The sequence below is a fragment of the Carcharodon carcharias genome, chromosome 5 (assembly GCF_017639515.1).
Source record: "Carcharodon carcharias isolate sCarCar2 chromosome 5, sCarCar2.pri, whole genome shotgun sequence".
NCBI classification, from domain to species: domain Eukaryota; kingdom Metazoa; phylum Chordata; class Chondrichthyes; order Lamniformes; family Lamnidae; genus Carcharodon; species Carcharodon carcharias.
This window is the reverse complement of record NC_054471.1, coordinates 70,995,372-71,010,700: the sequence shown is the minus strand read 5'-3', so window position 1 is coordinate 71,010,700 and position 15,329 is coordinate 70,995,372. Positions and strand designations below refer to the sequence as shown.

The window sequence follows — 15,329 nt, the reverse complement described above, 5'->3', positions numbered from 1 at the left end:
CACAGCCCGCCAGCAGACGACTGCAACTTGCCTTCACGCCATCATGAAGCAGGTCACGCCAGATTTTCTGCTCACGCCACCTATCACGCCTGCTACCAACAGGCTCAGAAAATTTTGCCTTAGGAGTTTGCTTCTCAGGTGAACTCAAAATTAGAACAGGCTGGGAGAGTCCTTCTCTTGGGATTCCCCGCTTACAAGGTATTGCTGTTGAATACATTAGCTGCTTGATGGCTTGCAGCTAATCCAATGGCTTTTGGTGGAACTCTGTCTGCAAGCTGATTTTAAAAGCAGACAAAAAACATGGCTGTCTAATCATGTGACCTTTTACAAGTTCAAAGTCCTTTTCCAAATAAGATGGGTGATTATGTTGAGTACATATGTTGTGTTGTGAGTTAATACCTTGAGAGTTTGAGATAGTCAGGGTCTTTGACTTTGAATGATCCTTCAATTTGATAATACTTTTTCGGATTAGTTTCAGGAAATGGTATTGATTCAGCATGGAATATTCCTTTTGTTCCCTCTTGACAAGATTTCATAGAGTCATAGAGGTCTAGAGCACAGAAAAAGGCCCTTCGGCCCATCGAGTCTGCGCAGGTCAAACAAGTACCTAACTATTCTAATCCCATTTTCCAGCACTAGGCCCATAGTCTTGTATGCCATGGCATCGCATATGCACATCCAAATACTTCTTAAATGTTATGTGGGTTTCTGCCTCTAACCCCCTTTCAGGCAGTGAGTTCCAGATTCCCACCACCCTCTGGGTGAAAAAATTCTTCCCCTCACCCCTTCTAAACCTCCTGCCCCTTACCCTAAATCTATGTCCCCTGGTTATTGAACCCTCCACCAAGGAAAAAAGTTCCTTCCTGTCTACCCTATCTATGCCCCTCATAATTTTATACACCTCAATGATGTCCCCCCTCAATCTCCTCTGCTCCAGGGAAAATAACCCCAGTCTATCCAATCTTTCCTCATAACTAAAACACTCCAGCCCAGGCAACGTCCTGATAAATCTCCTCTGCACTCTCTCTAGTGCAATCACATCCTTCCTATAATGCAGATTCCAGAGCTGTACGCAATACTCCAGCTGTGGCCAAACCAGCGTTTTATACAGTCCCAGCATAACCTCCCTGCTCTTATATTCTACGCCTCGGCTAATAAAGGCAAGTATCACATATGCCCGTTTCATTCTTCAAAAGAAGTCAGGTGACTGTCGGGTGGCCACCTTTTGCCTTTTGTAGTCAGTTTTAAAATATAAAAAATTAGTTTGAAGTTCAGAATACACTAGGGCATAACATATTTATTTTATTATCAGAGAACTTGTGCTGTTAATAATGTTCAGAATTTCGCTATTAGATTACTATTCTGACTTTAGTTCTTTCAATGTCATGCAATTTAAAAATTTATTTCTATCCCTCCCATGGCCTTCCTCATGATGACTCAGCAGAGAAACGCAATCCAAGCTCTCGTCCCTGCTTTGGTTTATCCATCTGCTCCAGTTTCTCCTCTGAACCTTTTTTTTGCCATTGACCACAGCCTTCTGACTCAAAGGCAAGAGTGCAACCAACTGAAGTATGGCTGACATCCTAAGAATAGTAGGGGATAGTCTGTTGCTCCCTTGTGTCACATGGATCCATGGTCAGGATATGATACCGAGTGTGATAAGTCTGGTTCAGCCTCAGACAGTTGCCATGAGAGGGATCGTGTTGGTGGCTGGTGTTTGTCGTGGCTGTTGAATGGCTTTGGTGTTTCTGATATTTTGTTGGACAAAAGTTCTGCTCATCCAGTATTGGATCTTGAACAAGCAGTCTGACAATTTAGAGATGGTAGAGCAGTCGTTAGTGGTGGTGGTGAGGTAGTGCGGATGCCATCAATGTTCATGTGGAACCTGCCATGTTTTTGAATGATGCAATTGAGGGGCAGCATGTAGGTGAGAAATATGAGGTGGCTAAGGACAGATTATTGCAAGCACTAGAGGTAACGATGGGGGAGCAGTACAAGAAGCAGTTGTAGTTGAGCCTATGGTCGTGACTGGATAGAAAAGGATGGAAGCAGGCATATACAGTCCTACCCAACTGGACAGCAGAGGATGGTGTATGAATAATTCACCTATTGGTCTATAAATAATTTGTATCAGAGAAAACGGCAGAAAAATAAAGAAATTAAATTTAAAAAAACTAGAATGCTGAATGAAAAACAAAGTTCTGGCAAAACAGAACATATCAGTCAGTATATGTGAAGATAACAGTCAAAACAACGTTGTGGCCCAGAGCCTTCTTGGAACTCCAAACTGAAAGCTGAGTGAACACTATAATAGTGTGTGATAAGAGCACAGAGCAGAACTGAAAGAAAAGCAAGAAATTTTGATGATGTATAAAGTTACCCAAGACAATAGAGAAGAATTAACAAAATTAAAGTATAAAGAATGTGTGAATTGCTAAAGCAGTGAACAGTTCACCCCAAGGAAAAGGGTGCAAAATGGGGAAAAATTGAAAACCCAGCCTATTGAGCCTGAAATGAAAATAGAAAATACTGGCCTTGTAATGAGACTGCAAAACCTAAGTAGAGGAGGAAAATAAAACAGACCAATCACAAAAAAATGGGGGAAACATCTAAGTTCTGAAATAAAAACAAAATCCTGCAAAAACTAAGCAGTTCTGGCAGCGTCTGCAGAGAGAGAAACAGTTAAAATTTCAAGTCCAATGTGACTATTGCTGAAAAAAGACGCACGTTGAAGCTTTTCAAGAGTACCAAATGCCAATCGCCACCCCCGCACCTCAATTCCATGAAGTGTGTCTCAATCTCACCTCAGTCAATCACCTTTAGTTCCACGTAAGTGATGTGAACAAAGGTAGTCCCTAGATGAAAATGATAATTGAACAATGCACAAATAACCTTTGCATCTAAAGCTCACATTATGTGACCTCATGAGAATTGTTAGTGATTATCCTGATGCTGTTGCACTGAAGTTTGTTCTTTGTGGATGTTATAAGTATTTATCACAACCACGTTGGATTCCTTTCGCCTAAGTGCACTTTTCAATGGCCTTTATTTTACGAATGAGGTTTTGGTAAAAGTTTATCGTTAAGCACCATAGTCTTTCATGCCTCCCTGCAGGGTTATTTCGGCTCTGCTTTTAAAACTCAACATTACTCTTTTATTTGTTTCTCCCCCTCTACATGCACGATGCTGAGCGATGAAAGTTGGTTCCACTTGGTGACATTTGAAATGTCTGCTGGACAGGTGTGAGTGTGTGATGTCAGAGGTGAATACTCATCCTGATGAAGCCATCCAATTATCTATGAGAATGTTACTTTGCTGCCTAGCGTTACTTGATGGAAACCCTCTGTGTGAGGTAACAAAACAGTTGATATGGGATTTCATTGCATGACTCTGCAATCAGTGGGCGGAATTTTCCAAGCTGGCTGGCAGCAGGCATGATAGGTGACGTGCATGGAAAATGTGGCACGACCTGCTTCATGACGGTGTGAAGGCAGGTCGCCATCGTCCACTCAGCCCACCAATGGCGGGCCACGTTTCCCGCCATCGGGCAGCAGGGAGCTAATTGTAATACACCAGCACATAATTAAAAGGCTATCTTGCCAGGCTGTTGGAACTCCGCCATGGAGTGCATCCACATCAGTGGGAAAGCATGCCGATGTGTTTCACAACAGCACGCAAGCGACATGCACTTGGCGGCCTTCACTTTGAGAGAACTGAGGTGAGTGAGCAGCAGCGTTCTCCACAGCTCACCTATTGTTTACAGGCCTCAGGGGCACCAGGGGGTGGGTACTGGCCAGCCTCAGAGGCGGCAGTTGTTTTGTGGGGGGTGGGGTTCAAGTGCTGCCCTGGCACTGAATCTCGCGTGATGGCAATCGAAGTGAGGGGCAGGGTAAGCGAAGGAAGTGGTGACTCATTAGGGACACCTGTATTCGCTGACCATGCCTCTGCAACTGAGACAGATCAAGTGCAGCCACAATGATATGGTTTGGGATGGGCTTCTAGCCTGGCCACCTACACAAGCAAATGTGGAGGCACCAAGGGCCAGGGCCACCGAGTGCTCCAGACCTTTACCCCCCCCCCACCCCGGGCACAGACTTCGAATCCGCCACCACTTTATTCAACCACGGAACAGTTGGACTGCACACAGTGTATAATCTCCTCACCAACGCTGGCTATGTATCAATCACTGCTGGAGGCGCTCATAGCCCTTTGCAAGCTCAGCATCCCGGTTTGGACCAGTGTCCCCCATGTTGCAGGTTGACAGGGCAGCCATGCAGCGCACTCATCTCCGGCCATCCGAGGGGTGACCATCAGTCTCTGGGAAGCATTAAGGGGCAGTCGCACAGGGCCAGGAAAGGTTTTAAGTACAGCCACAATGGCCACGCGTCTCTCTCTTTCATGCTGCAGGAGGACCACGTCAGGATCATGGATCCTAGTGACCTAGCTGTTTGCCTGATGGTCTACAGAGACTGTAGAAGACAGAGGAGAGAGTGACTGAGGCACCTGGCTGTGTGAAGGCAGGAGCAGCAACCTCGTGAAGAAGGGGCAGCAGGGGCTCCCGCACACACTGCCCAGGGGCGACAGCGAGCCATGGCTTGTCAGTACCTAGTAACACCCAGGGTCTATAGAAACTGCCTACCATACCTGCCGATAACTGAGAACCAGTATCGCCGAAGACCGCACATGTCTAGGAACCTGGTGGCTCACACCTGCCACTTACTGCAGGACTTGGCACCAAGGGGACATGGAGGGCATCCACTGCCAGTGGCTGTGAAAGTGACTGCAGCGCTCAATTTCTATGCCAGTGGCTCCTTTCAGGGCTCCACAGGTGACCTCTGTTGGATTTCACAATCTGCCACCCACAAATGCATCCATGAGGTCACAGATGCTATCTTCCCCGTGGCACACAAACTTTGTGCATTTTGCCCAGGACCGGGACAGCCAGGATGCAAGGGCCATTGGATCCACCCTGATCTTGGGATTCCCACAGGTGCAGGGTGCGACTGACTGCACTTCTGTGACACTTAGGTCTTTGTCGGTATACTCATAGACTTCATCAACCGCAAGGGCTTCCATTCATTGAACGTGCAGCCATGCAGGCATGCGCATGGTTTCCAGGGAGTGTGCACAGTGCCTGCATCCTGAGTTGCTTGCAGATCCCTGCAGTCTTCCTGGGTCCACGGAGGCTACAGGGTTGGCTCCTTGGGGACAGGGGCTATCAACAGAGGTCATGGTTGTCTCAGACTGCAGGAGAGCGACGCTATAATGAGGCTCATGCAGCAGCTCGGGACTTGGTGAAGCAGACCATCGGGATGTTGAGGATGTAGTTCCGGTGCCTGGACGAGTCTGTTGGAGCCCTGCAATACAGCCCATGGAGGGTGTCAAGCATCATCGTTGCCCGCTGCGCTCTTGTAGCACCAAGTTGTAATGGGGAGAGGAGTTGGCTAAGGCAAGATGAAGGAGCTGCACACCTCCTCAAATCACTCTGATTCAATCAGGTCCCCTCTCATTCTTCTAAACTCTAATGAATACAGGCCCAGCTGAACCAATCTCTCCTCATATGACAGTCCTGCCATCCCCAACATCAGCCTAGTGAACCTTTGCTGCACTCCCTCTATGGCAGGTATATCCTTTCTTAAGTAGGAGACCAAAACTGCATGCAGTACACTCCAGTTGTGCTCTCACCAATGCTGTATATAACTGCAGTAAGACATCCCACTTCTGAACTCAAATCCTCTTGCAATGAAGGCCAACGTATCATTTGCCATCCTAATTGCTTGCTGCACCTGCCTGTTTACTTTCATTGACTGGTGTACAAGAACACCCACTTCCCTTTGTGTATCCACATTTCCCAATATATCACCATTTAAATAATACTCTGCCTTTCTGTTTTTCACACCAAGGCATATAACTTCACATTTATCCATGTTATACTGTATCTGCCATGTGTTTTCCCACACATACAACTTGTCTAAGTCACCCTCAAGCCTCCTTGCATCCTCCTTACAACTCTCAACCCTGCCTAGTTTTGTGTCATCAGCAAACTTGGAAATATTGCATTTGGTTTCTCCATCTAAGTCATTTATATATATCATGAACAGCTGAGGCCTAAGCACACCAGTAGTTACCGCCTGCCATCTGGAAAAAGACCCATTTATTCCCACTCTGTTTCCGGTCTGTCAACCAATTCTCAATCCATGCCAGTATATCACCCCCGATCCCATGTACTTTAATTTTGCCCACTAGCATCTTATGTGGCCCTTATTTACAGCCTTCTTGAAATCCAAATACACCACATCCTCTGATTCTGCCTTATCTATTCTACTAGTTACATCCTCAAAAAACTCCAGTAAATTATTTAAGCATGATTGCCCTTTCATAAACCCATGCTGACTTTGTCTAATCCTTTGTCTAATGCTTTCGAAGTGTTCTATTACCATGCCTTTTATAATAGACTCTAGCATTTTCCCCACTACTGATGTTAGGCTAATTGATCTGTAATTCTCTGTTTTTTCTCTCCTTCCTTTTTTTAAATAGTGAGGTTACATTTGCCACCCTCCAATCTGTAGGAACTGCTTCAGAGTCTATAGAATTTTGGAAGATGACCGCATCCAGTATTTCCAGGGCCACTTCACTTAATACTCTGGGGTGTAGTCTATCAGACACTGGAGATTTTTCAGCCTTTAACCCCATTAATTTCTCTAGCACCATTTTTTACTAATACTGATTTTCTTCAATTCCACCCTCTCGCTCACCCCTTACCTCCTATCTTCCACCACATACACTTTCTCCTGTCCTGCCTCCGTCTACCCGCCCCCCTGCTGGCTTGCCAGCTGGATCCCAGCCTTGGTGCAGCTTGTGATACAAGCATCTGAAATCTCTCAGCAGCGCTGTTAGTGGTAGGCGAAAGAAAGGTCTACGTATCTCAAAGTTGTTGATGAACTGAAGCTTCCCAGCTTCATGAGATGTTGGCATCGCTGGCTAGACCAGCATTCATTGCCAATCCCTAATTGCCCTCATTCAGAGGGCATTTGAGTCAACTGCATTGCTGTGCGTCTGGAGTCACATGTAGGCCAGGTCAGGTAAGGACAGCAGATTTCCTTCCCTAAAGGGTGTTAGTGAACCAGATAGGTTTTTATGACAATCAGCTATGGTTTCATGGTCAGATTTTTATTGAATTCAAATTTCACCACCTGCCATGGTGTTGATTGAAACCCATGATTCGAACCCAAGTTCCCAGAGCATTACCCTGCGTCCCTGGAATGCTAGTCCAGTGACAATACCACTGTGCCATCACCTCACCCTATATACATTCAAACAGGCTGTTTTAATGATCCGCTGGCAGGGCGCTTAGTTTGAAGGGGGAACATAATTCTGGTGAGTTGGCCTTTTAATGAGCATTCATGAGATGCAAATGAATGCAAATGTAGTTCCCGACATAGATCAGCGGGAAACTTGACCTACCTTTAACCCCGCCATCAAAGTCAAGAGAACAAAATTCCAATCTAATTTTCGCCCAGCTGGAAACTGACTTTTGCCATCACCCCAAATTTTGTGCCCCTGCCTGCCATGATTCCTGCCAGTGGCAAGAGTGGAAAATTCCATCCATTGACTTTTTGTTTGACACTATATTTTGGTGACAGCACTTTTTCTCTTACATAAATTGATCCATAGCTCTAAAGAAGGGGGAACTATTTGTTGTCTCAGTGCCAAGGTCTGTGGTCAGAGTGGGTTGTTCAGTCTATAAATGTATGCCATCAGCTAAGATCTGGGAAGTAGCATGCAATCTTGCATGTTGCAAGATGTCCAAATAATGAAAAATACTAGACCTGGACTATGAATGGAGAGAACAGAAAGCCTTCATCCGGTGTGATAAAACATGGCCTTTGACAGGTGTTGACCCTTCACTGTTAGGGCAGTGTTTGGAAATCTAGGTTCATCATTGATGTTTCTCAGGAAATTATAGTACTGTGGTACTATAATTACACGATGTAAACCATTTCAGAGGTTGATCTAATAATCCAGTAACCTGGTGTTGATATAATTAATAATACTGGTAAACTTGATTTTGGCTTTGTGCTTTTTTGCCAAATGAGCAAAATTCTAGACAGTGACTTATTTAGTCCAGTTTCAGATCCAAAAATAGTTTCCTTTGTTGATTGAAAGTCAGTGATTTGCCTTGAAACACAAAATAATTGTTTATTCAGAGGAATGGATCCTAGCAATTACAGTGGCCTTAGGAATGTGATTTTTATTTTCAAAGTGAAGAAAAATCCTTCCAGTTACAATGTTTTAGTGATGTCATGCTCAGTACAAGCATAAGAACATTGGGTTTTACGGACTGCAATGTCATACTTTATGAGGATGACAACAGCTTATCATGTGACTGTGGACAGTGTTCAATTCTGTGGCCAATATTTTGTTAAACATGGAGCTGAATAAGGGTACTTTGCAACCACTTGTGAAGTTTACACGTCTCATTCTCTAAGGATGAACCAGCGTTTGAGGACTGGGATTTCTCGACTGATTGTCTCCCAGTGTCATATTGAACACAGGGTAATATCTGAGCACAAGTTTTGTCTCCCAGTGTCATATTGAACACAGGGTAATAACTGAGCACAAGTTGGAGCAGAATAGGAGTGAATGACCATTATTATCTGCTATTGTATCATGGTGGTCTGGACCCCAGAAGTGTTAACCCTCCACCATATGACTGAAACTAACTAATTATACAACTTGAACAAAGCAAACCTGGCAGGGGGAAAAATACCTGAGCCATCATAGCTGAAAGTCTTCTAATGCAGTCAAAGTACTGTACTTGTTCCAGCTTCCAAGTCCACCTAAGAAGCCAACTCCTGGCTATTTGTCTACAAGAGGCTTCACAGCTTCATGAGAATCTTGTGTTTCTAAAAGACCCTCATATCAATTAAAGTATCAGTTCAGCTAATAAGACATCAGGCCTTCACTGACATAGAGACTGAGTTAAATTCCATTTTTATAATTACAGCTTTAACTCCATCTTTATCTAACCTTTGCATGTGTGATAGTATGAGTGAGATGAGTGAGACGTCGGGTTTTAAACATCTGGGGCAAGTGTGTGATAATAAATAATCTTTACTTTTAAAATCAGCAAAACGCCTGTGTTGGAATTTATTTTAAATTAGGAAAAATCACTCTGAGGGTAGGGAAATATACACACCTTAAGTAGAATCATCTAATTCTGGACTTGAAGGGTCCACACAAATTCTTTCCACAACAGTGTAAGTCAGGTTTTCATTGTACAGCATGATCCAAAATATATTTGCACACAGCCTCCCATGATGTAGAGTAAAAGATTATACCTGTACAGTTGGATTTATTCACTTGTGGAAACAACTGTTATAAATAATACACACACACACCCCTTCCATATTTGTACATCACTATTGTGGTATATATTTGAACTTCAGTATTACAGCACTTAGTTAATTAGTGCTCAAGGTAACGTATCACACCAGGTATTTGACTTACACTCTCCAATTAAAGTTTGGAATTTCTCCTACTTGTGTAAAATTATATAAAATCCACATTAAAAACATAGCCTTTATCAAGACATAAAGTAAGGCATAAAGATTGCTGATGCAATTTACACAATTTGAGTGAATTTACAAAATTGTGATTACTTTTCCATGTATTTCAAAGCTTTGTTGCAAAAGGAAACTGTTTTTAATTGAATAGAAAGGAACAAAATTGAGAAATTCTGTATTCGTCCCTAACTGTTTAGCTATAAATTATGTTTGGAGATGTACCTTTTGCAAACTGGAACATTGTAGATAGGATGATGTTTAATGAAAAGTAGAATCAATTACAGTGGACTTTATTATTGGGGCATATGCAAAAACTCTCCATGGCTACTGTAACCCTACTGACTGAATCTGCTCTGATATGAAAATGATTACATATCCAGTAAATTGCCTTTAGACATGACTATTTTAAGGAGAGTGTTTTTCCTGATTGGGAGTTTTATCATTCAGACTTTTGCCACTAAAAAATATTTCAATGCATATCTAAGCTCCTAATCCTCGTGTAGGTTTGAGCTTCATCTGTATAAGAACATCAAATGTTACTTTTTGTAGGATTGTGTATAATTTTCTTTCCTGAGCTATTTTCATTTGTCAAGAAAGGAAAAAATAACTAATTGAAATCATTTGATCAAGTCAGGAAAGTAAGTCATTACCTGTACTACATCTGTGAAGTCTTTTTTGATTTCAAAGTAATTCCTAATACATATGATTTTACAAAAAGCAGAAACAAATCTGTGGGCGTAATCTGAATTAGTGGGGTGTTATTTACTGACTGGCAGGCATTACGTCAGTGAGTAACCCAGGAAATTGCGCTTTGGTTTCTGATTTGCCTTTCCTATTACAGGCCAGGCCAAATCTTTTTCTTCCTGCACCATCACTGCTGTCGCCACACTCCAAGCTGAGGCTCCCAACTACTGTGGGTGCTCAGCTGTTAGCACAGCAGTCGCTGACCACACAGGCTGGTGAGTATTGTTTCTAATTTGGTTTTTGCCTGCTTTTCTGTTAGAAGTTGAACATACCGTTGCTGAACATCTATTATGTATTTTATAATAAATCATGTAGTTGTCTCACCTGATAGAAAATATCCAGAACACCAATCGAAAACTACTCTTCAGTAAAATGTGAATGTATACAAGATTCTGTTCTTTTAAGAATAATGTTTGTAGATGAAATTTTTATCACAAATAACTATAGAAAAGTACTAAAGTAGCAGTTCATATAAACTTCAAGTCGTGCTTTTCACTGTTTAAAATTTAGATGCCAAGGAGAAGTGCCTTCATATGATGAAGACAGCATTTTTTTTTTAAAGTTACAATGTTATACACTAAGCGAGCAAGAACTGTTTAATTTCAAAACATGCCTTTTGACTGTGGGACTAATTGTACACAGGGCGAAATCATTGTAACAGATCTCCCCCTAGTGATTTAATCCCACTTTATGTAAAGCATTCCAGACTGAATAATTAAGGCTGTAGAGCCAGCCTGCCAGAAGAGTTAGCCAGTCAATGCCCAGCTTTGGACCTCTTGGTTGTTTAGTAGTTTTAGGGTCAATAAGGGATGATTGTAACAGCTGAATTTGAAGTAATGGCATTCAATAATGGTACACTTATGTTGTAGCACCTGGCTTCAAAAAAGCCAGTACAAATTATGGAATTAGGTATGAATGTTTTAGTAATTAGTAGCAGAGTATATGGCCAGAATGACTAAATCTATATTAAGAAAATACATGAAATAAGGAACTAGACATCATGGTGTCAAAATTTCTGTGGAAATGTTGGGAATGAGACAGCAAATGTTCAAATTAAAATAGATTTTTATTAAGTCTGCGTGCCTTTCTGAACATACTGAAAAATCTGGAAAATATGCATATAATCCGGTGGTGTACTATTTGCAGGTTTTAATTTCAAAATTAGCTTTCAGTAGTTAAAGTAAGTAAAACCAACATAAATCATCCCAACTTGATATGAGTGTTATGAACACTTTAATGAGGACATTCTTTCTGAAACCTATTCCCCTCAAAGTTTTCATGCACAAACTATTCTACTTTAGATTAGGGCTTCTCGTGTGAATATTTCTATATTCTGCTAAAGTTACCAGCAGCTGCCATCCATATTAACTAAGTGTGCAACTTGTATGTTGAGTCATTCCATATTTGGATGTTCGCCTGAGATATGAATTTATTGTTGTGGATGCTGCACCCATCCAGTGGAGTGGGCATATTCCATCCTGAGCCTCTCCACCATCTAAAAAATCTCAAATTAGGACCAGAATAGAAAACTTACCACTGGTCTGGATCGATGCAGCCGCAAGAACACTTGAAGCACAGTGCCATCCAGGAAAGAGACGTTTACTTGACTGGCACTGCCTGTCACTAGACTCACAATCCAAAGCAAAGAGAAAATGCAGGAAAGACTTGATGCTGGTCAGTTAGCACCTGTTGAGAGAAAAGATAAGCTAACATTTCAGATGTAGATCCCTTCTGCAGTGAAAACAAGTTCATTTACATTGGAATAAGAATTTCTTAGTTTGACCAATAATTCAGTGCCAGGTGATGCATCCCTGTACTTGATTATTCAAAACATGAATCATGGAAATCTGAAGAAACAACAAAAAATGGTGGAAATATAAAGCAGGTCAATCAACATCTAAAAGTGAGATAACAATATTTTGGGTGGGACTCTTCATCAGAACACACATCCAAAGATCATCCTTCACACTGTTTTCTGACACCAATAACTTCTCAATCCAAAACAAAAATAAAAATACCTGGAAAAACTCAGCAGGTCTGGCAGCTTCTGCGGAGAGGAACACAGTTAACGTCTCGAGTCCGTAAGACTCTTCAACAGAACTAAGTAAAAATAGAGATATAAGCTGGTTTAAGGGGGCTGGAGCAGGTAGAGCTGGATAGAGGGCCAGTGATAGGTGGAGATAGCCAAAAGATGTCATAGACAAAAGGACAAAGAGGTGTTGAAGGTTATTATTTAAGGAATGTGCAAATGAAGGGTAGAAAGCAGGACAAGCAAGGTACAGATAGCCTGGGTAGGGTGAAGGGAAGGGATTGAAATAGGCTAAAAGGTAGAGATAAAACAATGGATGGAAATACATTTAAAAATAATGGAAATAGATGGGAAAAGAAAAATCTATATAAATTATTGGAAAAAAAAGCAGGGATGGGAAAGGGGGTGGGGATGGAGGAGAGAGTTCATGATATAAAATTGTTAAACTCAATATTCAGTCCGGAAGGCTGTAAATTGCCTAGTCGGAAGATGAGGTGCTGTTCCTCCAGTTTGCGTTGAGCTTCACTGGAACAATGCAGCAGGCCAAGGAAGGACATGTGGGCATGAGAGCAGGGTGAAGTGTTGAAATGGCAAGTGACAGGGAGGTCTGGGTCATGCATGCGGACAGACCAAAGGTGTTCTGCAAAGCGGTCACCCAGTCTGCGTTTGGTCTCTCAAATGTAGAGGAAACCGCATTGGGAGCAACAAATGCAGCAGACTAAATTGAGGGAGGTGCAATTGAAATGCTGTTTCACTTGAAAGGAGTGTTTGGACCCTTGGACGGTGAGGAGAGGGGAAGTAAAGGTGCAGGTGTTGCACCTTCTGCGGTTGCATGGTAATGTGCCGTGGGAGGGGGTTGAGGTGTCGGGGGTGATGGAAGAGTGAACCAGGGTGTCCTGGAGGGAACAATCCCTGTGGAATGCTGCCGGGGTGGGGTGGGTGAAGGGAAGACGTGTTTGGTGGTGGCATCATGCTGGAGTTGGCGGAAATGGCAGAGAATGATCCTTTGAATGCAGAGGCTGGTGGGGTGATAAGCGAGGACAAGGGGGCCCCTATCATGGTTCTGGGAGGGAGAGGAATGTGTGAGGGCAGATGCGCGGGAGATGGGCCGGACACGGTTGAGGGCCCTGTCAACCACCGTGGGTGGAAAACCTCGATTAAGGAAGAAGGAAGACATGTCAGAGGAACTGTTTTTGAAAGTGACATCATCAGAATGGATGCGAGGGAGGTGAAGGAACTGAGAGAATGGGATGGAGTCCTTACAGGAAGCTGGGTGTGAGGAGCTGTAGTCGAGGTAGCTGTGGGAGTCGGTAGGCTTGTAATGAATATTGGTCTATCACCAGGAATTGAGACAGAGAGGTCAAGGAAGGGAAGGGAAGTGTCAGAGATGGACAATGTGAAAATGATAGAGGGGCGGAAAATGGAAGCAAAATTAATATTGACTGAATATTGAGTTCAACAATTTTAGATCATGAACTCTCTCCTCCATCCCCACCCCCTTTCCGATCCTCCCTTTTTTTTCCAATAAGTTGTATAGATTTTTCTTTTCCCACCTATTTCCATTATTTTTAAATGTATTTCCATCCATTGTTTTATCTCTACCTTTTAGCCTATTTTGAATCCTTCACCCCACCCCACTAGGGCTATCTATCTGTACCTTGTTTGTCCTGCTTTCTACTCTTAATTAGCACATTCCTTAGATAATATCACCACCTTCAACACCTTTTTGTCCTTTTGTCTATGACATCTTTTGGCTATCTCCACCTATCACTAACCCCCTATCCAGCTCTACTTGTCCCACCCCACTTAAACCAGCCTATATTTCACCTCTCTTCTATTTTTACTTAGTTCTATTAAAGAATCATACAGACTCGAAACGTTAACTGTGTTCCTCTCCGCAGATGCTGCCAGACCTGCTGAGTTTTTCCAGGTATTTTTATTTTTATTATTGTTTTGGATTTCCAGCATTCAGTTTTTTTGCTTTTATCTTTGTGTTTAATTGACTTCCACTTCTTCAAGGTAGGCATTCCTTGAAGAGAAGGATTGCTCTTCTTTCTGAAAGGGTTTCTATATCTCTCTTTTGCCTTGTTCACCTTCATTGCTTTCCATTTCTCTCCTGGTGTTTGACAAGGTGTTTACTAAAACCCGCTTTCACAGCCATATTTCCTCAGTGACTGTCTCCGTCTCCGACTTACCCCACGTGGATTTCAACTGAAGGTCCATCCCACATGTTTCGAACCCACCCAGGATTACAGGTATCTCCAGGACATACAACGCTCCTCAGACTGCTGTTCTCGTCGCGTTCTGAGATCCACACTCAGTGCTATGCCATATGAACACATTCAACCTCTCCCTCCAGCAGCACCGCCGCACCCTTTTTCTAAGCTGCGCATGCCCCCAGTTTCATTTTATTCTTCGTCTCATCCGACGCCTCAACCAGAAACTGTCTCTTTCTTTCAGGTGCAAATGAACGCAAGCTCCAATAACTCATCAACACCAACACCCATCAGTTCTTTCCACCCCTAACTGTCCCTCTGTCCTCATCCTGTTTTCCAGTCCCAGCCCTGGCTATGTATTCACCATACCCCCTGACCTTCCCCTCTCCGATGCTGAATGTTCAGTGCTCAGCAAAGGACTTAGTTTCATACCCTTACGCCCTCATCTCAATGAATTTTGAGCTTGGCACGATGCTGAACTCTTCTTCTGCCGCCTTCGTCTCTCTGCTCACTTCTTTGGGCAGGAGACCTCTCCCCGTTCAACGGATCCTTTTACCCGCCTCCAATATTCTCCCTCCACCTGGATCCCTCCCTCTAGATTCTTACTTTCTCTTGATCTTTTCATTGAGAACTGTCAGCGTGACATTAGTCGTCTCAATTTCTCTGCTCCTCTCACCCACTCTAACCTGTCTTTGTCTGAACTTGCTGCACTCCGTTCTCTCAGGTCCAACCCTGACATTGTCATCAAACCTGCTGACAAGGGTGGTGTTGCTG

The 15,329-nt window shown here is 43.0% G+C and overlaps 1 protein-coding gene across 6 annotated transcripts in view; it reads left to right on the top strand.

The window, feature by feature from the left end:
• Positions 1-15,329, top strand: part of ahi1 (Abelson helper integration site 1) — a 284,978-nt gene that overhangs the window by 158,868 nt on the left and 110,781 nt on the right. For 5 of the 6 annotated variants that reach the window (XR_005943129.1, XM_041188742.1, XM_041188743.1 and 2 more), the window contains one exon: positions 10,408-10,525. The exons of the other annotated variant lie outside the window; for it this stretch is intronic. Coding sequence is in view for 4 of the 5 variants with exons in the window: in XM_041188742.1 (XP_041044676.1) it covers positions 10,408-10,525 (118 nt within the window). In the remaining variant the exon portion in view is untranslated. The remainder of the gene's footprint in view (positions 1-10,407; positions 10,526-15,329) is intronic. 6 annotated transcript variants of the gene reach the window in all.